General features: G+C 42.6%; 1 protein-coding gene across 2 annotated transcripts in view; it reads left to right on the top strand.

Moving 5' to 3' along the window:
* Positions 1-21,973, top strand: part of SH3GLB1 (SH3 domain containing GRB2 like, endophilin B1) — a 289,157-nt gene that overhangs the window by 115,296 nt on the left and 151,888 nt on the right. For both annotated transcript variants that reach the window (XM_086953975.1, XM_086953976.1), the window contains one exon: positions 20,539-20,672. In XM_086953975.1, coding sequence (XP_086810101.1) covers positions 20,539-20,672 — 134 coding nt within the window. The remainder of the gene's footprint in view (positions 1-20,538; positions 20,673-21,973) is intronic.

The following is a 21,973-nucleotide window of genomic DNA, read 5'->3' as shown; positions in this document are numbered from 1 at the left end:
AAGCCGAGCTAGTCCCAAGCACTGTGGCGCCACGCGCAGCATCCCCCCCCCCCTCCCTCCCCCCGCCCTCGTCGCGGGGGAATTAGCCCCGCGGCGAAGGGGCTAAGAGCTGCTAATGACATTAACCCAAAAATTTGGCACAACCATTCCAGGTACAGCTGCAATTGGTCCTGGCTTGGCAGCACCACAGGTCAAGCAGCCATTACAGAGCAGCAATTGAAGTACTAGTACGCTGCAAATCAAGAAACCGGTCCTCGAAAGCTTGTTTCCGGTCCAGGGAAGACGTGGCTTGGCAGTTCGGGCTGGACTGTTCCCATGAGGCACAGGGTCAGACTGATTTGCATATGGCCATGTCTGATCTGGGGTGGCAGAGTGGGCTAAAGAACTGTGATGGATTAAACCCAGATCTTTTGACTGGGTGTGAGTGTTTGATTGATTCAGATGCTCCGTCCATCACCACCCCCTTTTGTACCGCTTTTGGCCGCCATAAGTGTGGCAGGGTATGCTCAGACGTGAGTCCCTTGCTCACTTTGCCACTGGATTCAAGCAAGCCGGGCTGAAGACGGCTGGAATGCCAGAAACCGGTCCTCGGAAGCTTGTTTCCGGTCCAGGGAAGACATGGCTTGGCAGTTTGAGCTGGACTGTTCCCATGAGGCACAGGGTCAGACTGATTTGCATATGGCCATGTCTGATCTGGGGTGGCAGAGTGGGCTAAAGAACGGTGATGGATTAAACCCAGATCTTTTGACTGGGTGTGAGTGTTTGATTCAGATGCTCCGTCCATCACCACCCCCTATTGTACCGCAAATCAAGAGGAGCAGCAAGGGAAAGCCTCTGAAGGCGCTGGAGAAAATAAAATTACTAAAAGCTAGGATTACTACAAGAATATTCTGAAAGGAGGTGACCAGGCCAGATCCCACAAATTTAAAAAAGTGAGCCAGGCCTCAGTATCAGACGCATTAAATATTTGGTGAATTCTCCAAAATGTAGGGGGGAGATTAGGGTTCAGAAGTGACTGAATCTCACTTGATGTTCTCGCCACCTGCAATTCGAAGGTCTCACGAGCTGATGTGAGAGCGACTTCTTGTTGAAACAATAGCGCTTTGAGTCTGCTTAGCTTATTGAAATTTGTTTTCAAAGTTGGAATGTAAGGTCACAACGAACTATCTACAATCCCGTGTGGGGGTGGAAAGAGAACATTGTTGCAGTTCAGGTTCATATCTACCTACAGGATAAGGTGTCAGGCAGGCCGTGAACTGGAACAGTGAGATGGGCAATGAATTAACCCCATGTATTAACCACACAGCAGAATCAGTTTCTGCCACTGAAAACGGTAACTGTTAAATTTTTACAATGTGTATATTGCCTCCTTCATTGACATAATTTTTTGTTTATTTGTCAAATTAAATGGTAAAAATATGGCGGAAGTCTTCAGATAATCCCATGCTATTTTCCCACTTTTTAGCGTATGCAAAGTCCAACTAAATTGCATAACTGATTTTGACCTTGATACAATGCAGACACTTCATTCTGAACAATGTCCATGACAGATAATACAATATTATCTAAAGTATATATATGAGAAGACAGTGGGTTAATACAGTTAACAAACATGGCTAGATTATTTTCTAAATTATTTTGATCAATTTGCCGTAAGCGTACTGCTGCTTGCATCTGGGACAGTTTCCAAATTCATTATATCCTGCATATGCAAAATGTTTAGTTCAAGGGGTTTTTGCACCTAAAAGGAAATCTGCTTGATAGATGTCTCCGGAAAAAAGAGAAAGATGGTATTTCACAGATGATAGCATATAATGTTCTAACCGTTGTAGACACAATTTACCTACTGAATACGTAACTGACCAGCATTAGTGTTAGTTGGCCACTGTAACGAACCTAAATGATCAATATCCGAGGAGTTGGGAGCACCATTTAGAAACATTTCAATTAAGTCTTTAATTGTATAGTTGGTATGCACCTGCCATACAACATAGGCAGCCAAAGACGGAATTGAGAGAGTATTCAAATATATAGCAGTGGCCACCCAAAACATGTAGTTTGCTGTACCATCTGATTAAAAAAATATGAGCTAAGACGATATTAAACAAGCACGAAGCAAACATTCTATGCCCTGCACCTGCCAATCTTTGGTACCCCAAATAGATTTCAAATCGTTAACGTCCTTCCAGCAATCATAACCCTTCAGGGAAAAATCGGTTATGAAGCAAGAATAGGCCAATTTAGAACGAGTCCGCATGAATTTGGTGCATGTAGGCAGATTCAATTTGTAACGAGCATTTGCAAAGCAATAGGTCTCACATTTGTGAAAGTTAGATCTATTGGTGCTTTAAATGACAATGTCTTTTATCTATGTGTTTTGATTTGGAGTGGAGGTTTGTGGTATGGAGTTGAATTATGTGGGCTGATTGGAATTGTTAGTTGTTGAATTGTGTGTGGTAAAATTATGTGGGTTGAAATTATGAGGTGGTGAGTGTACTGGAATTCTGTGGAGTGGTATTTTGTGTTATGGTGTGGAATCATGTGGAATGGTATTTTGTGCTGTGGAGTGGTATGTAGTGGAGTTTAATTATGTGTAGTGCTTTTGAATTTTGTGGCATGATGTAGAATTCTGTGGTGTTGATTGTGTATATGTGGTGTGTAGTGTTGTGAAACTGTGGTTGAGTTAAATTATATGGTTTGTTATCAAATTATGTGGTGCGGTATGGAAATATGCAGAGTTGAATTGTGTGGCATGGAAGTGTGTGCAGTGGAGTGAAATGATGCTTATTGGAATTATGTGGCATGGTGTGAAGTGTATTTGTGTGGATTGTGTTACGAAGTTTAAGAATGATAAAATGTAATTACAAAGAAATGCGGCAATCACACAAAATAAAACAGGTTGCTTGGACCAAAAACCAGCATGTGGAGTACAAGCGGAAAGTTAATCTTATTATCAGAGGTATTATGAAGAGATATTAAATAAATGTTCTGTTTAATATAAAAGGTACCGTCTGCATTTTGTTAATGTGCATGTGCCACAAAACACTACAGCTCAAACATAACAGCGCTGCAGTTAGTATGCACACATAGCACTCCAGGACACCACAACACATGTTTGCACCCAGATAATACAGACACCGTGTTTGTATAGTAGCCAGCGTGAACACACACTAGAACTGCAACCACAACCGACCCCTCCCCGACAGCAGCCATGGTCACTACTGTTAGCACGGAAATCTTCCTGCCGACAACCAAAGGCACCGCTAGCACCGAAGACAGGGCACACACAACACAATAACAGGCACATGCTGATAAAATACAGTGCGCTTGAGCTGATTGTCATTTCTCAGGCTCTGGATTGTATTTGTCTGTAGCACCCACACTGTAATTCCACAGCACAAAACTATGCATGTCCCTTACTCACTGGTAGCATGGGGTGCTGGGGAATGAGGGTCTCTGCTTCACTGTGGGCTCCTGAGCACAGCCCTTTGGTAATACAACAACTGCACTGACAGCCTGCTCCAACGCCTATTCATCAGGTTTGGCAGTGGTAGGAAACGCCAGATTGGAGCTCCCTTATTGAATGAATTCTGCCTAATGGCGGTCCTTTCTCAGTGCACTGTACTTCTCACAAGATGTGGCTGGGCTCCCTGTACAGTGGTCAGCACTGCAGGTCTGCACAGAATTGTCAGCTCTGCCCGGTTAAGAAATGCCCAGCATTTCTGAGGTCCCTCTGGGTGGGGTGTGCTGCAGCTGCTCGTATCCCACTGAAAGTGCAGCGTTCCAGCTCGATGGAGAGCACTGCTATTGCCCCCTATTAAAGCGCTACAGTACCGCTGGGTGGAAAGCACTGCTATTGCACCCTCTGAAAGCAGTCCAGGACCGCTAGTTGGAAAGCACTCCTATTGCCCCCTCTGAAAGCGCTCCAGTACCGCTGGGTGGATAGCACTGCTATTGTCCCCTCTGAAAGCGCTCCAGTACTGCTGGGTGGAAAGCACTGCTATTGCCCCCTCTGAAAGCGCTCCTGTTCTGTCGAGTGGAAAGTACTGCTGTTGCCTCCACTGAAAGCACTGCAGTACAGTACCGCTGGGCAGAATGCGCTGCTATTGCCCCATTGGAAGTGCTGCAGTTCTGTTGAGAAGTGCTGATATCGTCCCTTTATTTTTAAATATTACTGTAAAGTGCCGGCATGGTTCCAGTGCACAGAAGTCCTGTTGTGGAGTGCAGTGCCAATCCTTTGCATTCCAGCGAGCCGAGCCGCTAACACCTTACATTCAGGGAAATCTTTAAAGGTCGGCGCTACTCAAGGTGGCCTAAGCAATTGGAATCGCATATGTTGCATTGTTCAAGGCACTCTAATGCCAAAAGGAATGTCGGCCGCTGTATCAGTCAGTAAATTATTCTTTTTTAGGGAGTGATACCTTTCATGAGAGGAAGCCCTAGGAGATGGTGGGCTGTGTATCAGCTTTCAGGACCACACAAGAACTTTACTCAGCAGATGTGAGCAGCTATATTGCCCCTGTCTGTAAAACGAGAGCAAAGTATAGATGCCCGACTTACTGGGCCCGGCGAGACTCCTGCTACGGGGAATGCGATCCTTCCTTTCCTACAAAGTGCGCAGCTGAATCTCACCGAGAACTTGGGGTGATGAGGAGATTAAAATGGGCTGTTCGATCCAAGCAGCAAGGTGTGCGCCATCCAAGTGCCAATCCAAAATGATCTCCCTGGGGCTGTGAGCGGCTGAGGAGTTATAAGGTACGTCTTTGGCAGTCTGGGGCGATGCCCCAATGACGCAGATGGCTGGGTGTGTCCTCTGTATAAAACTGGAGGCGCAGGGACACACTGTGCTGCTATAAATAACCGCCGGGAAAAAAGCAGTCCGGCTACACCACACAGAAAAGTTATTTTTCACTCACTCTCCAGTTTGACTCACTGGCTGCATGAAATCACGCTCTGGAATGTGACTTCCTTAGCCCTGATCGCTGCCAGGCTGTGCGCATGGCAAGCAGGAGGTGACACACAAACACAGCTCGGCAGTGTTTCCCTCTCTGCCCACGTGGTTTAGCCCATGCTGCTTCCTACCTGGCGCATCATCTGACAACAACTGCATGCTGGCCCTTGAGCAGCCTTCCTCCAGATCTCGCTGCGCTCAACAGCTTCATCCTTAAACTATTTATGGGATGTCTTGTACACATATTCCACAAGGTTATCGGAATGGCTCATGCAGTTAAAGAACGTACCGCATGCTCCAAGGAGGAACCCTAACAGCAATTGCGTACAAAGCCTGTGATTGATAAAGGAAGATGTATACCTAAAATATACTTGGTACAAGGTAAACAAGCACAAAATCGAAACCAGTGGTGCACGCGCACCACAGAGGAGCGGGGCGGGAATTCAAACCAGAGGAGCGGGGCGAGGGAGCGTGGCAGCGAGGCGAACACGCGCTGCTGGGTATAATAGACACCGGTGGGAATGGACGGAGCAAAGGTAGGACATGCGCCTACCTTTGCCCAATTGCATGCCTTAGTTTTAAAAAAAAACATGCTAAAGCCAGTGCCAGCCAGCGAAAGCAAAACCACACGCACGAGCATGTGGTCAGCTTTCAGAACCCTCTACATGAGGTCTCCTGCTGCGCACTGCAACGCTAGGCACGAGACCTAAAAATATGATCTTTGGTCAGAAAGATTGTAACCAAAAAAATATACAAATTTACTTTTCCTGATTCTCTGAGCGCCTCTGGAATGGTGTAGGGCAAATCTCCCATTGTGTGTAATTAAAAAACGGTCTTTGAGTGTTGGATTTGTGCAAAAAATTATGGCCATAATGTTGGTAACAGAATAAATCCGCATAATTTGCAGAATTTAAATACTGATCTAAAGTAACAAAAGCAGTGTAACATTTTAAGTCCAAAAACAGTGAATAAACAGCATTCATATCCTAGTCATCGGAGTGTATGCTAGGCATGATAACATCACCCAAAGAAACTTGGAATACGTATGGAATTTGAAAAGTTTACGGAGGACCATAGCTAAAGAATGGTACTTTATCCCAAATGATACCCTCAACAATTGGAAATGCTGATATATTAATCAGAGATTGATCCCTTTTCATTTTATGAGACAAAGTGTGTGGGCCCTGAGCACCATCCACCAAGTCTACAGCAGAGTGTTCAGGTAAGTAATGGCCATTTATAAGGAGGAAAAAACCTGTCACGAAACCAATCCACATAAAGTGGAACGCCATCGTAAGCACCATCCAGATGCATGTCCAAGGGGGAACTAGGTAAGTTCTTTTTAACCAGGAGATGAAAACACAAATCTGTGTTGGGGGTTCTGCCTCAGATGAAGATGAGGAAGATGTATCAGAAGCAAAGTTATCTTGGTCCATATAGTAACCACTTGAACCTTGACTAAATAATCGGGGGTTGATCTTCATTGAAATGGAAATTAATTGCACTTTCAGGAACTATAACTTCGAGCGGTGGGGAAGCATGCTCATTTGCCTCGGTGGTAGATGCTGAAGGTAAAACAGGCAACAAATCAATTGAAGACTCCATCTCCCCTTCCTGTTGTTGAGGAGTGGTAGGGGAGACAGTAGTCATTGGACGCATTGAAACATCCCATCAGGGAATGCTTGTAGGCATACTTTTGAGTATTGGCCATATGGTGTAACTTGACCTGTTCGATGGAAATAAATCAATTCTCCTTACAACTAGGCAGTGGAGGTAGCATCTGTGTACGGGTATCCTTCAATCCAAGGACTTGGACCGGTGCACTGTAAGAAGGACTACATTCTTTTTTGTTCTCCACTTTTTCTTGGACCAGCTATCCAACTTTAGGAAGCCAGCCTGTGACAGGAATCAGCACCGCTGCATCTGTGGAAGAGGACAAATGATCTTTAGCCAGTGTGTCACGAGTCTTTTGTAGATCCTGTAACATAGCACAATGGTTATCTCCGTGAAACATTGCAGCAGCCACCACAACTTCTAGACCATCAAGGTCTGGCACAAACATTTTAATGCCAAAGAGCATTTCGTATGGGGTCCGCCCACCCAGAGATCTTCTAGGGAAATTATCAAGTGCACTTTGGACTCCATAAAGATGAGACAGCCAGCCCCTGCCAGTACCCAATACTCTAGATGTTAAAGATTGCTTCAAGTCACAGTACATCCGCTCCACAACAGAATTGCCCTCAGGCCGATATGGAGAAAAGAATTGCACCTGCATTCCCAGGGACTTCATCGCATCACAGTAAGCCTTAGAGGCAAAAGCCGGGCTTTGGTCTGAGTGGAAAGTGCCACAGGCAAATGTCCCTTCAAAGACACACTTTAGCATTCCTTTTAATTGGGTATTGTGGTTGGGGTTGCGGTGTAGAGCGCAAAGGAATTATATGTTCTGGAGAATCCCTGTCCCAACCCGCCTGATTGCGATACAATGCCGGAGCTAGGTCTAGCGCCCAATCCGACGCATAAGCAAATTTACCCTCTTCTGGTACGTATTGCAAAAAGCTCTGTAGAATGACATTCTCCCTTTTGGAGGAAGCAAGAACAAATGGGGGAGGCCAATCAACCTCCGTCAACAAAATATCATAAGAGGTAAGGTTATCCCAAAAGACTGCCTTAATAGTGCGTTTAATATCACCTTCAATTTGGAGGTCTCCTTCATAAAGCCTATCAGGAGGGGCAACATGAGCATCAGCTGTTGCCACGGTAATAACAGTGTCAGTTGATTTCGCCTCCAGACACTGGTGGATTGTCTGCCGCATTGTGGTAACCTCTGCTGCACTGTCAAGGAGGGTTACCGCCCAACTACTGGCGAGAAGCAGGGTTCACACCGTCTGAGGCATACTTTACAGTCAAAGCAGCAACTTTTTTCTTCTGAAATGGGTCTCAGTATTGAGGTGGTCCCTCCTGTTTGACTTTCATGTTAAACTGGCACTGCATGTCACGTCTTGTCTGCTTACTCTCGACTTGTCTGCGATCCTGTCGCTCTCAACCGAATTGTTGATCTGACGATTCCTGAAAGGAACTAGGAGAACGAGGATCAAGAAACTGTAACCTCTCAGGTGTTGTAATTTTAGAGCTGTCACGTAAATCATACCTACGTTCAGAAGTGTGAGGTGGAGGCGAAACAGCATGAGAACAGGTTTCTGTTGTTGCTGCTGCATATTTTTATTCCAAGCCTTCTTAGGAAAGGCTGGACGACCCTCCTTCTCAGGAGGGGGTTTACTCTGTGCCTGTCTGAATATTTGAACCCCCAAACTATTGCGACCCAAGGATGTATACACATCTGCAATAATAATCAGCAACTGTTCTTTCTAATCAACGTCCGCCACCAGGCGTTGACAGACTTGAGAGCAACTGCTTCACCTTTAATGCTGGCCAGAATTATGTCGGAGACAACCTGGAACATGCCCACTAACTTCATCCCCAAATCCAGAGCTGGACAAGACCAGCGTTCACCCTGTTCCTTCTTCAGAACACTCGGTAGAGCGCTCAAAGAGGGAGTGCCATAGCACAGTGTATACACTAAAGCAAATACTGTCCCCCAGGTTGTGCAGTCCCCTAAAGGAGGAATATGACCACTCCGCAAACTCATGGTAAGGATCCTGTGTTTCTCAACCGGAGAAGTATGTAGAAAAACAGCCTCAAGTTGCTCAAATTTTTGTGCAAGGCAAAATGGCAAGACATCACGATTTTGAGGACGTTTACCAATCACAGAGTTAATCATGACGGGACTAATCAGAAGCCCTCTGCCCTGACCATGTGCCAGACGAGCAGCTCCAGCCGGACCAGCTTGACGTGCACGAGCCATAAACTATATGACCCTTCTAAGAAGATGAACCAGTTGTGTATATAGTATCCATAGCTCTGATAATTGGGATGCAGTGTAAAACTAGCCAAAACAGGCCAAGTAGCCCTGTCGATGAACAAACGAAACAGGGTGAGGAAGATCGCCATTAAACCAAATAGTATGCTCCCAGGACGTTAACAAAACTTCAATTAATGCATATGGACAATACACTGTTGGAGGAGCAGCGGTTGTGTAAGAGTGAAACAAATTATCATTTGCATTTACAGCGGGAATAGTAACCCAAGAATAAAAATCTCTGAAACAGTATGCTGGATCGGCTTCAACCACGAAAATACTATTAGCCCCTGCATTGGGGACTCCATGTTGAGTTAAAGCCGCAAACGCCGCACGATTATGAGCCGCAATAACAACCGTTTGTGTCATATTTGAGATACAAAACAAAGATCAAGCAAGGCAGTAGCGCAAAATTGCTCAAAAAACCTATTAAACTTCAAGCTTGAAAATCTATAGAAATAGGTATACACTACAAATATTGGAGGCTAATCCCACTCACCACGACGTCTCCGTAAACCGGTGAGAGGGTATTAAGCACAAGCACTACTCAAGGGTCATGTGAATAAGTACCAGACAAAGCGCTGGTGGCGCCATGTAGCAGGGATTCTGCCCAAGAACAGAACTATGCATAGGATTATGGGACCTTAGTACGGAGGGACTGAGTCATCCTACCACCTCAGTACCCAAGAGCCCAGGACCGACTAGCTATAGTGTCTCACTTGCCCTCCTACTCAGTCACAGAGAGTGATTAGACACCCTAGAACACAACACTCTAATCTCTTAGGGCTCGGAGTTGCAAGATACACTCTTTCATTCACTCTCTTGTTCTTGTCCACAATAAGATCTAACAGAGACATGAACCAGTTTAAAATATTTATTATTTTAACTAACATGTTCTAATATGCAGTATACGTGCCACTGCAAGCAAGAAAATGCATATTACAAATACTGTCAGCATAGCAGCTAGTCCATAAATCATGAAAGGAGATGTCCTCATGAAAAAGACAATATAGCCTAACCTCCCTCCCCTTGCTTAGAAGCTGTATTATTATATATTAGAAGATCTCTAGGTTTTGTCTGCAGACTCCATACCTTAGACTATAGATGGTAGTTCTACATCAAGGTGCTATCTCTCTCTTCTCCTTGGAAAGGTCATTCTCCAAGTATGTGTCCCCTATGCATGTATTCCAATACAACCATAATACGATTTCTAAACAACTGCTGCATTGGTATGTTTTGTCTAGGTGCTAGGGCCTGACCATGGTAACAGAATAACAAGGGGCATTGTTTATCGACCTTGCACACAATGTTCAGACTAAATCCCACAACTGACAAAGTGAACACATCAGATAGTTCTCATGTGAAAAAAACGAACAAAGTATTTGCAAAAATAAAGCCTTGTAGTAACGTGTGCAAGGCCGAATGCTGTCTGCATAGCTCATGCTAACTTACAGAAGACAAATGCAAAAACCACAGTTGATGGACAGAATGCAGAACAATGTCATACGTTCACCCCAGTACAGAGATCTGGGCCTAAATCCATCGTTCTTTTGCACTCCACACCACCCCAGTTCAGACATGGCCATATGCAAATCAGCCTTGACCCTGTGCCTCATGGGAACAGTCCGGCCCGAGCTGCCAAGCCATGTCTTTCCTGGACCGGAATCAAGCATCCTAGGACCGGTTTCTGGCTAATAGCCATCTTCAGCCAGGTTAGCTTGACTCCAGTGGTGTGGAGAGCATGGGACTCACGACTGAGCATACAGAAGACGACAATGTCCCCATGGGCCATATGACAAAAGACTGTTTGCCTTTTAAGGGTGGGGATAGGAAATACACTAGTGTCTAGTGGCATTTTTAGCTCCCATCATACTGTTGTGGCCAGATTGGAGGCAATCTTCCCAGTCAACTCACCCAGTGGGGCCAAAACAAAAAGTCTGTTGGAGATCTTTCTTGTTTGGGAAAGTGATTGCCCATGCTTTGAGGCCGCTTCCCCCCACCCCCTCCACCTTTCAAACTACCTGGGGCTCCAGTAGGTGTATCCCTCCTCAGGCATAGCTCTCCTTCAGAGATTCCCTGAGCAGAGATTCACTAGGGAGAGGTATCTTTGGAAATGGAAGAATCTCCCTATACCAAATATAACTCTCCCATTGTACATGGTCTACTCGCCTTCTATAGGGATGGTGTTAGTGCACCACGCGTACTGATTATCATTCACGAAAAAAACACCTGCTGCTGGGGAAGTTGCCCTAGCAGTCCAAAGTGGGGCTTTCAAAAAGGAAATAGAGGCCATAGTGCATGGAGTGGACATGATGCTCCCTATAGAGGGTTATGTGGAGGACATGACTGTCATTTCCTCAACTTGTTGATTTATTTATTTATGCCTTATTTGTTTTTTATTTATTCAAATTAGTATTGCGCATCAGCTACCCAAAAAGGGTTTCCCAGCGCAGACAGAAGAGCCATGACAAGGCAGCGCCTGGGCATCTTATTTGTTGAATAGCCAGGTTTTAAGCAGTTTATGGAAATTGGAAAAGCTTGTTTCGTTTCTAAGCGAGACTGGGAGGGAATTCCAATAGGATGGCCCGAAGTATGTGAAGGATTTTCCTCCCATCCGTGTCAGTTTGTATTTAGGAACCACAAAACTGCCTTGGGAGGTGATCTTAGATTTCTGGTTGGGGTGTAGGGGTTGGCCAAAGTACAGAGATAGTTGGGGGCCGTTCCAGATTTAATTTTGTGCATGTAGGTGAGTGTTTAAAATTTCACACGATTCTCAATGTACAGCCAGTGTAGTTTGCTTCGGTATGCTGCAATTGATTCTCTTTTTGAGACTTTGCATAGAAGTCTGACTGCTGCATTTTGGGCCATCTGTAATCTGTGGATAATCCTTGAATTTCTGCTCAAAATAGCCTCTCATCCGAGCACCATGATGAAGCACAGAGCATTAATGCGTAATGTAAACTTTCAACCTAGAAATAACTCTTAATCTCCCTTTCATAGAATGCCCATTTCATCTCAGTATATACTAGAAATAGTAATCTGAAACTGCATGCTCAAGTAACACTTCTCTCAATTGATTGCTGTGTTACTATGAATCCTTTCCAGTGAGAATTACTTGCTGTTATCACACAAGATCCTGTTTTTCACACTGTATGGCCAGCTTGCACCTCATGATGAGACAAACTGTTTTTTTCAATATTGTTTAGATAGTTTGTTCAGCGTAAACATCTCCTTGAGGCAGCGGTTAGACAAGGGGTCATTATAGTCTAGTTGAGACTTGGAAGAATGATTCAATCACTGCCTTACAGTTGCCAATTTCTTTGTACAATCATTGTCATCAGGTGTATGTTAATTAAAGCATTAGTAGGAGAATTTGTAGTCTACTCTTGAATTTTTTGAGGATGCTAGCCTGAGAAGGGATGTCAAATAGAGTGGCTTTTTGGTCGAAATTATTTTTTTAAGGTATACAGTTCACCTTGAAAAGATTGTCCCTGTGTAAGGTAAACTAAGTTGAATTGCCTGAATCATGGGGCTCCTGGGGCAGACTGAACCAGAACCAGAATTCACAAAAATCTAAAACTCGCCCCCAATATACAAATTGGCATTCTAAATATTCATAGGTGCTTATTTCTGGGTGCCGAAAATGTGATCTGGATTCAAACATAGGTTTATGAGGCTACTGCCGATAGAGGTAAGTAATACTGATACCAGGCACAGTTTAGGCAGCGACCAGTTAGTGCTTCAGATGGTGTTAAAGCAAATGTTACAAAGAACTAGGAATATACTTCTATTCCACAGCAGTCCCCATGCTGGTTGCAGTCAAAAATGTTGGATAACAGTGGCATCCAGAGGAACTGGAGCACTCATTTGACACATTGGTTCTGCTAACAAGTGAGTAACTGAGATTTAGAATCATGATTGCTCACCACCTTTAAATCGTGAGACCTCTTGTATAGTGACTTATGGGGAGTGTAATAATGGTAGAAATGGATCCTGGGACACAGTGACCACCCTTAGTCCGTGCAGCACTACCCTAGGTCAGAAGGTAAATGAAAGAACAACTGGTGTCTTTCTAGGGTTGATACAGGCTCCCACAAATCCAGATGAGGAGAGAGGATTAAGAGGCAGTGGACACTCCCCAGAAGACAAGCATGATCTTGATCCCCAGTTGAAGCAGTCTTGGATCATTCATAACTATCTGACTTCAGATTTGAGGCCGTCCTGCTCTCTTAAATAATTTAGTCGTCCTTGATGCAGATTCAGACATTGGGCCTTGCTCTGGCTCACAAGGTAATGCATTACTCTTCTCCAAAACAATACTGTGTCTGTCTCACCAGAATGGTACAGAAGCAAGGTTATTCTAATAAGCATGGTTTAGATTTAGTTTTGGATGTCGGTGAAAGAAATTGGAGGTAGGGTGATCTTAATACTGTGTCTGGTCAGATGTTGCTCCACACAGGTGCTGTCAAGCTTCTTCCTAAATCCAGCCATATTAAAGGATCTGATCCCGGAGCTTTGGGGAGCATGGGGATTTTGGCTTTAATGCAGTAATAACCAATGTGCCATATTTAGAGTTCATAAATATGGTCAATCGGAGCTGGGGACATCTTCCGCAAACGCACAAAGTGGTGGGATTAGACACAACTGGTAAGCTGAATCTTTATTCCATGGGAGACAGTCAAGTCTCTGATCGAAGTCTGCACCCAGTGACAGGCAAAGGAGGAGTCTGATAGGCCTTAAGAATGTGGATAAAGTAGCTCAGAAATTCCCATCAAAAGTAAATCTATTATGGCACGGAATCTGCCAAACAGCAAAATAGATTTTGATCAATCTTTTTCTTCTCTAGCAACACTTGGGTCTGAATAGTGAACTATGGAATCCCTAAACCATATTTAACTGCATGCATGATACGTTGGGGGATAGGTGCATAAATAAGCAGAACTGTACTAACGAAACAAGGGGAGCATCATTCTGTGCTGAAAACAGAGCCATCTTCTCGGGCACCCTCTAACAGCACTTGTACGTCCGCAAATGTAACACTGCAACAACATTTGCCACACAAGTCAGTCTTCCTCACCACATGCATGCAGGGGTTGTGATGAGCCCCACTTATGGGTTACTGAAGGTATATTAAATAAAGGTGGTTGGTAGACTCCTCTTCCAGGGTACTGGTGAAAAAAGTTTGAGCCCCTCACTTGAACCTCACATATCGCCAACTGTCACCCTTCTCCCCAGCCTAGTGAGAGGACAACTTGTACCCGTGGGGGATGCACTTTTAAGTGCATTCCCCAATGTAACGTTGCCTTTTGCTCAGTCGTAAAGTAACATCTCCCCTGCTGAAACCATAATCTATATGATTCTGTTGATACTTACAACATTGTACAACCAAGGATTACTGTTTTTTCCTCTGATGCCGCATTGAATAGTAACATCCTTAAGTTATCCTGATAGTGGACATACACAACTGCACCAGTTACATTTTCTTGGGCAAACCTACATCACTTGCCCTTACTGAAATGCGGAAAAATGTACCTTAGTATTTTGACAGTAAAGCGAGGCTTCTTTATCAGCTCTTAGAGTCCAAATTCGTTTTGGGGTTCAGAAACATTGCGTCTTCCGTGGGAAATAAACCTGCCTTCAATGGGTGTTAGGAGACTTTAGAAAATGCTCTCCATTCCAAATAGTACAGTGCAGTTTTAGGACCAGACCAACAATTTGTTAAAACAACAGGAAACAAAACAGAAAATAGCCAGTTGTTGGATCTCGGAGAAGTGTTCTTGTGGCCGTTTGACAAGTTCAGTTATAAACTGAGACTTCGGTCTGGTGGCATCTTTCACAGCACTCCCAAATAAGGTTGCAAAATATTATTCATATTCCCTTACTGCTGTCTTAGGCCAATGACGTTTTTACAGGATGACTCCTACAAATTCAGACTTAGCTCATGTCATTTTACTTTTTGACACAAGAAGCATTACACTAGTAATGGATCTCTCTGTTTAAGGCAAACTATGCTTTTTTTCTTTCTTAACAATTAGAAGTCTGACTGCAGTGCTTAATGGATGGTGACAGCTGCGTCAACATTTATACTTTGTAGAAACTTAAACCACCAATGTCTGCTTTCTTGCTTTGGCAAGTACAGATATTCATGATCTGCATCTCGTATATAGAACTCAACATTGACTTTGATATGAAAATTACATCTTGGTTGCACTTTTTTCAGCAGTGTCTGTGAACCATTTTGAATATGTACAAAATGACTCCATTACTTTTACATGCAGCAAAATTAGTACTAAATAGAAATATTATTTTCCCCAACACAGGGCTTATTTAATACTGAAAATTTTAGTCTTGTGAAGTGAAACCAGTTAAGTATCTTTGCCTGGGCTTTTTTGTTCCTGATAGCTCCCCGAGGGGCTTCAGTCTGGGAATGAAGCAGGGCCAAGAGGACCCTCTACATCTCTGGCCTTCTTTGAGAAGGCCAGAGATGGTTCCTTTCTTTCAGCACTTTCAAGTCTCGGTTCCAGGATTGTGCACAGACTTGTTAAGTATATGTCACCTACACCTCTCATCTATGCCCGCTGAGCCTTCTTCCCGGAGTAGTGTCCAGGATTAATGCGCTGATTTATGGGTTAACACTGAAGCTAAACCTTAAGAAACTAAATTGCAAACATCGTTTTAGGTATTTTCAGTGGTCTTACAGCATTTCTTACCCGACTGAAAATTTTACTTGCTTTTCATCAACTTCACTCATGGTTGTCTACAACTGTAACTAATTTTCATCAACCTCACTCATTGTTTGTGTGTAACAAACACGTCAACCCTGTTCAAGCTGATTTTAGGCCTGCCAGGAGCACTGGTGGTGACTCCAGTGCTTGATGACATTCAAATGCTGGCGAATCTTAGAAGATGATGTATCAGTTTTGCTGGACCTCTCTGCAAAATTAGACTTCTAGTTTTCTTGGGAGAGCTTAACTATTTGGGCTCCAAGGCTGCAATTAAATTGATATAATCTGTCTCTACTGATCAGCAGCAACAGTTATCTTTGGCTCTGGGAGTATCTTAATAAATTATATTAAATGGGGAGTACCTCAAGGTTCTATACTGCTCCCCGCCCCCAATTCAAGTGCATAGGGCCCCATTTACGTATGAGTTACAAAACATGGGTGTCCGTATTTATATATATGTAATGGAGAAGCACAACCTCTCTTCTTTGGTTTAAACTCCATTTTAAACTGAATCTTCTTTGTTTTAAGGAGCGTGCTACAGTGGTAGCACGTTTGTCCTACTCCGTGCCTATCTCTGAACCTTCCTACCTCGAGTGAAATCACACTCGACCACTGTGCTCTGTTGCTGGAAAAACTTTCCAATTTTATTTGTCAACCGAAAATCTTTTATCCTTTTTATCTTTTTTACAAACAATCCTTCATACACAAAACTTTAAATTAATACAATTGCTATTTCAAATGTACATTTTACATTGATGAATTAATCATGGTTGAGATTATCATAAACAGTCCTCAAACGGCGGTTGAATTCACATAGCAATGAAATTCACAACCATAAACATTGTATCCAGATTCCATTGGATGGCCAATGCATTTCAGGCCAAGAATGGCCCTTCTTCGGGGGCCTAAAAACTAAACAAACTAAAACATATATAAACAATGATTCATTCCATGCCAAAACTCACAAACAAACATGGGGCCATTATTTCTTTACAAAGCTAACGTGTTTGTTACATCTCATTTGCCCTTTGTAGATGTAAAAATAATAAAAACTGTGAATAGAACTTTACTCCCTCCACCATGTGAAAAATGCCGTGCTCGACACTCGACAAAGCTTACCCTGCTTCCTGTTGTTTCTAATGCCACGCCGATATGCAAAAAATATCATGCTGCCTGGGTTAACCCTCCAATATTTACCATGCTCACTGCATTAACATCGACGAACAATTCATAAGGCTCACCTCAATCTCATGTACCACCATCTTGTTCAATTCTGAGATTCACTGCTCGTCTAACTGCTATGAACAAAAGTAAAGGAGTGTCACTCATTGCATCTTGTCGATTAACAAACAAGCGCTTATGCTCAAAGAGTTATGTATACCACCATATCGTAACTTTCAATCTCTTATAACAATCCTTGAAAACTCTTGACTTCGCCGCTAAACATAAACGCTCGCTCCAAAGACTGCTTCCTAGTTAATCAAAAGTGAGAGTGTGTTCCGCCATCTTTACGTAATCGCCGTGTACAACCAGCCTATCCCGGCCCTCCAAGGAAATCAACATGGGACTACAAGAGCTGGAGCGCGAACCCGCGACTCACAACTCCATTTCCTTCCGCCTATCCCGGTCCTCCATGAACATGTAAATAACGAACCTGCGACGCTCACCACCGCGTTGTCCGATGCAAGTCCGCCAGAATGAAACATTATAAAACGCGAAGTGACAAAAAATAAATAAAATGAAAAGTGAGAAAAACAAAAATAAATAAGAATGAAACAAACATAAAATGGGCTGAAGTAGGTGCATTATCATTAACTTGCCAGTGTTTCTTTCAGAAACCAGAACCACACACATTTCTGCTTAAGTACAGTATTACATTTCTTAATATATTTATAAAAACATGAAAAATCTATTTTTTCATTTAAACCCTTTGGGTCTTGAGTTTCTAAACTCTTTATCCAATAGGTTTCTCTCTGGAGGAGGGATCTTGTTGGATCCATTCCTTCGTGCTGCTTAATTTTTTCAAGGACTTAAAACTGCAGTTGGGCTATGCTGTGTTTAGCCTCCATCCAATGTACTGCTAAAGTACTCTTGGTATTTTGGTTTCTTATGGTGCTTTTGTGTTCCGAAATTCTTATCTTTAGTTTCCGTTCCGTTTTCCCTACATATAGTTTCCCACATGGACACTTTATGTAGTAAATCAGAACACTGGAGTTACAATCTGTATAATGAAACAGTAAAATGGGTTTCCCTGTTTGTGGATGGTGTAAGGTTGACCAACTATCACCTTGTTACAATGGACACAATTGGCACACTTTTTCATGCTCTCTTTCTTGTCCCTGTTTTGGTTGTGTCTTTAAGATTTCTTTCAGGTTCTTTGATCTTGTGTAAGCAAAAATTGGTTTGAGGTAATATATTCCATGAAAGTCTCCTTCATTTTTAAGTAGTTCCCAATGTCGATTGACTATGTTCTTGATTTTTTGAGAACTGGTGGAAAATTTGGAAACTAATACATGTTTTTCAGTAGCTTTTTTTGGTTTCTGCTTCAATAAATTCTCACGATCACAAACTTTTATACGGTTCCATGCTTTAATCAAAATTTCATTGGGATAACCTCTTTCTGTGTACCTATTCTGTTGAATATCAAGATGTTTGTCTAAATCCTTTGTGTCCGAACAAATCTTTTTAATCCTCATAAACTGGGAAAAAGGTAAATTGGTTTTCAAGTTTTGGGGGTGGAAACTTTGAAACAACAAAGCAATGTTTACATCTGTATCTTTGCGGAAAACTTCTGTCTGTATTCTTGTTGCTTCTAGTCGTATAGCTACATCCAAAAAAGAAATCCATGTGTCACTTATGCTGTGCGTAAATTGAATATGTTCATCATGTTGGTTAAGTGTTGCTAGTTTTTCCTCTAATGTTTGTCTGTCTGATGTCCAAAGGACAAAAATGTCATCGATAAACCTGCAGTATAAGGCTGCATGTTTCATCCAATCTTGATCGGTGTATGTATGATCGGACTCGAATTTGGCCATACAGGTATTGTCGTACGCAGGGGCCCCTGCGAATCCCATCGACGTGCCATTTTGTTGCAGAAAAAACTCCTCCCCCCCCCCCATATTTATACACATGCTTACGTCTCTCAAAATGTGCTTACTCTTAATACGAGATCAGATAGACCCTTTATTCCCCATATTACTTTCCCCGGAACCTTGGTTTTTTTCATTGCTGGTTGGCCACAACTGTTTAAAACTGAACCCTGAAAGTACTGAAGTGCTCATCACTAGAAACCATATTGTTGAAAGCAACTCTGCCCTCTGGATAGACCTCATGAGCCCCCAAGTGTTCCTGTAAAAACTGTTAAAAAATGTTGGCGTCACCCTTGTGATGCCAATCATTCCCTCAAACTTCAAATAACCAAAGTCTCCATCACTTGCTTTTGGCATCTCATGGTTGTGAAGACAGTTCTACATTGTGTACCTTCCAAGAAAGCAAGTAGCTACCATGTTAACCCATTTGTGACTAGTTTATGCCAAATCTTGTTATTTAGCTTAGCAAGAAACTGATTACAAGACTTCAATCAAAAATGCGGCAGTCCACAACATTGCCAAAGTGCAGTTAAGTATCACATAATTCCTGTTCTTTTCCACTGGCCCAAATAATCCAATTTAATTCTGGTTATTCTACAAAAGATTGTGCATGCTATGCTCTCCCTTTTCTGTCAAACAAAATCTCATACCCCTTTTCAAAACCTTCGATTTGGGTCTAATTTTGTAGAGATGTTCCAGTAACTATCTGTGCCTCACTTATTGAGGGAGTGTTTTCTCATGGAATCTTTTCCTGGTAAACCAAACATCTTTGATTGGCTTCAAGAAATAATTAAAATTCTTAATATTCAAAGCCGCTTCCAATTTGCCCTAAAATGTTCTTATCTGTTTTATGTCTTTCATGTTTGGTTATGTTTGTGTAGCATCAAGAAACTTCAGTAAACATGCATTTGAGACATAGCTTTTAAAGTAAAACGTTACTTTGGGTATAAACCTTCAGTCCCATCTAATATGGGAGCATGGGATAGCAGAAATGGAAGCTTTCAGGGTGTTTTTTTGTCAACTAAGGTAATGCACAATCAGATGCATTTGTTAGTGTGCCCCTCATTCATCTTTGGCTTCCTATTTAATAGCTTTAAATTGCATTCATGTACTGACACAAATCAGTAGTGTCTCCTCAATGTAGTCAGTGGTAACTATTAGGCTCAGTACACTAGGTACTATCTAATGCATATGCCTTACTCTTCTATATTGGTGAGATAGGGTAACTTTAAACTGTTAAACCCAAGACAGGGGGCAATAGAAGAATTTGCAACATTGTTGTCTAGAACTGAGGGTTGGTTCTGCTCGAGAGTGTTTATCCATAATGTGTCCATAAAAGCCTGATCCCTGAAACTTAAATGTGTGTATTAGACCATGCTGAAATCTATAACAGCAAAAGATCCTGTAGAGAAATCTGCAAACCTGTTCTCTCCTTGGGGTTAACCGGAAAGTTTGAGGGTGAGTTTAGCCAAATTTGTATGTCTCCTGATTACCTCTTGTTCAGCCTGAATTTTTACATTTAAAAGAAAATACCATCACAGAAAACGTTGCTGCTTTTTTGTGCAGAAATGTATTTGTGATCATGCTGCCTTGGGGGCACTGTGGCTTTAGGTGTGACAAAATGCAATCTAATCCTTAAGAAAAAATGTAATAGTTGTGTAGGACTTTTGGGAATGGATGCCACAGCTAAGGTTCTGTGGAATGCAAAACTACCTTGAGAGGGCAGTAGGGAAATTAAACTCCTGAAGAGATTGTAAATGCAAAAACAAAGGAGATCTGGTGGTTGTTTGCCCTATATGTATATTCAGAGATGGTTGCACACAAACTTGTGAAAAGATTTGTATTTGTCTCTTACAGGAAACGCACTAATCAAATGTGGAGAAACACAGAAACGAATTGGAACTGCAGACCGAGAACTCATTCAGACTGCTGCAGCAAACTTTCTCACACCTTTAAGAAATTTTATTGAGGGTGATTATAAGACAATATCTGTAAGTAGATAAACCAATTCTCGTTTTCATTGAAGATTAGGCATATGGGCTGTTCTCTGCTGCCTCTATTACTTTATTTGTGAAATGCGACGTATCAGCTACCTTCTGTTTGTTTGTAAGAAACTGGTATGAGAAAAAAACAGTTTTTCCAAAATATGCTGTGACCTATGGCATTATCGTTAGAGAAAATGTTACTGTATTGCAACCATAATAACCACTAATAAATTGCCCTTTCCGGCATTCCCCCATAATGTGTACTCTCCTTTATTGTCTGTGGTACCACATTCCAGAAATGCAGTGGTCCCAAAGAACAGCATCCTTGTGAGTAACGGAACGTGTAGTGAAATATCTGCAGAAACTACGTTATGGAGAAAGATGTGCGGCTTATGTTTTTATTATTAGTTGGAGATGGTAGACTCAGGGAATCAGTTCAATATTTACAAATTTAGGTTACACTAAGGTGAGGTACTCTAACTGTAGGGACCTAGGTAGGGCTCTCCATCATCTCTGTAAATGCGGACTATGCAGCTTGTAGGTTTAATGAATTGAAAATGTTCTGCTGATTTGTTTGGCTGGTACAGATGAGGAGTACATGTGCCTACTTTTCATAACAAGAGTTTTTTAAAAGTAGGTAACTATTTGAATCATACGATTGTCTAGAGCTGGTCTTCTGGGCGCCAGTTACAGAGTTCTCTTTGTTTGCAGATCAGGGTGTTTACTTCCAGAGACAGTACCGGGTACCAGATTGTTACACAGTCCGGAAACTGATCCAGAAAATAACCCAGCAGGAAGGAGAAAAACTGGAGACCAGAAAAAACTTCCTGTTGACCAGGCTAACCAGCAGAGACATGAGCAGAAAATATCAGAAGGGGCTGAAGAGTAGCGGACTTCAAATAGTCCAGCGAGCAAGCAATGATAAGGAAACAATTGTGACGCAACTTGACTACTCAATAGAGCTCCTTTTATAGAGAAAAAACAGGAATTGAGGATCAAGGCCTCTACCTAAAGGCCTCTGATTTGACCTATAAGCCTTCCGACCACCAATAGGAAACTGCCTTATAGGTCCAGTTGGTGAAGTTAACCCAGAGAACCTATTAGTTAAGTAAAAAAAAAAGTTGTATGACTACTGAGATCCACACTGGTGATCCCCAGAGGCCAATGGTCCGTCCTTGATATGCCTTCTGTCCCCTATGGTAAGCCAAAGACACCCAATTGGTGGACGGAATGCAGAACAAATCAAAACATTCTCCACCAGTCAAGAGATCTGGGTTAAATCCATCATTCCTTTGCTCACCATTCGA

Source organism: Lissotriton vulgaris, chromosome 1_1, assembly GCF_964263255.1.
Source record: "Lissotriton vulgaris chromosome 1_1, aLisVul1.2, whole genome shotgun sequence".
NCBI classification, from domain to species: Eukaryota; Metazoa; Chordata; class Amphibia; order Caudata; family Salamandridae; genus Lissotriton; species Lissotriton vulgaris.
The sequence above is the reverse complement of the archived record's forward strand: the minus strand, read 5'-3'. Positions and strand labels throughout refer to the sequence as shown.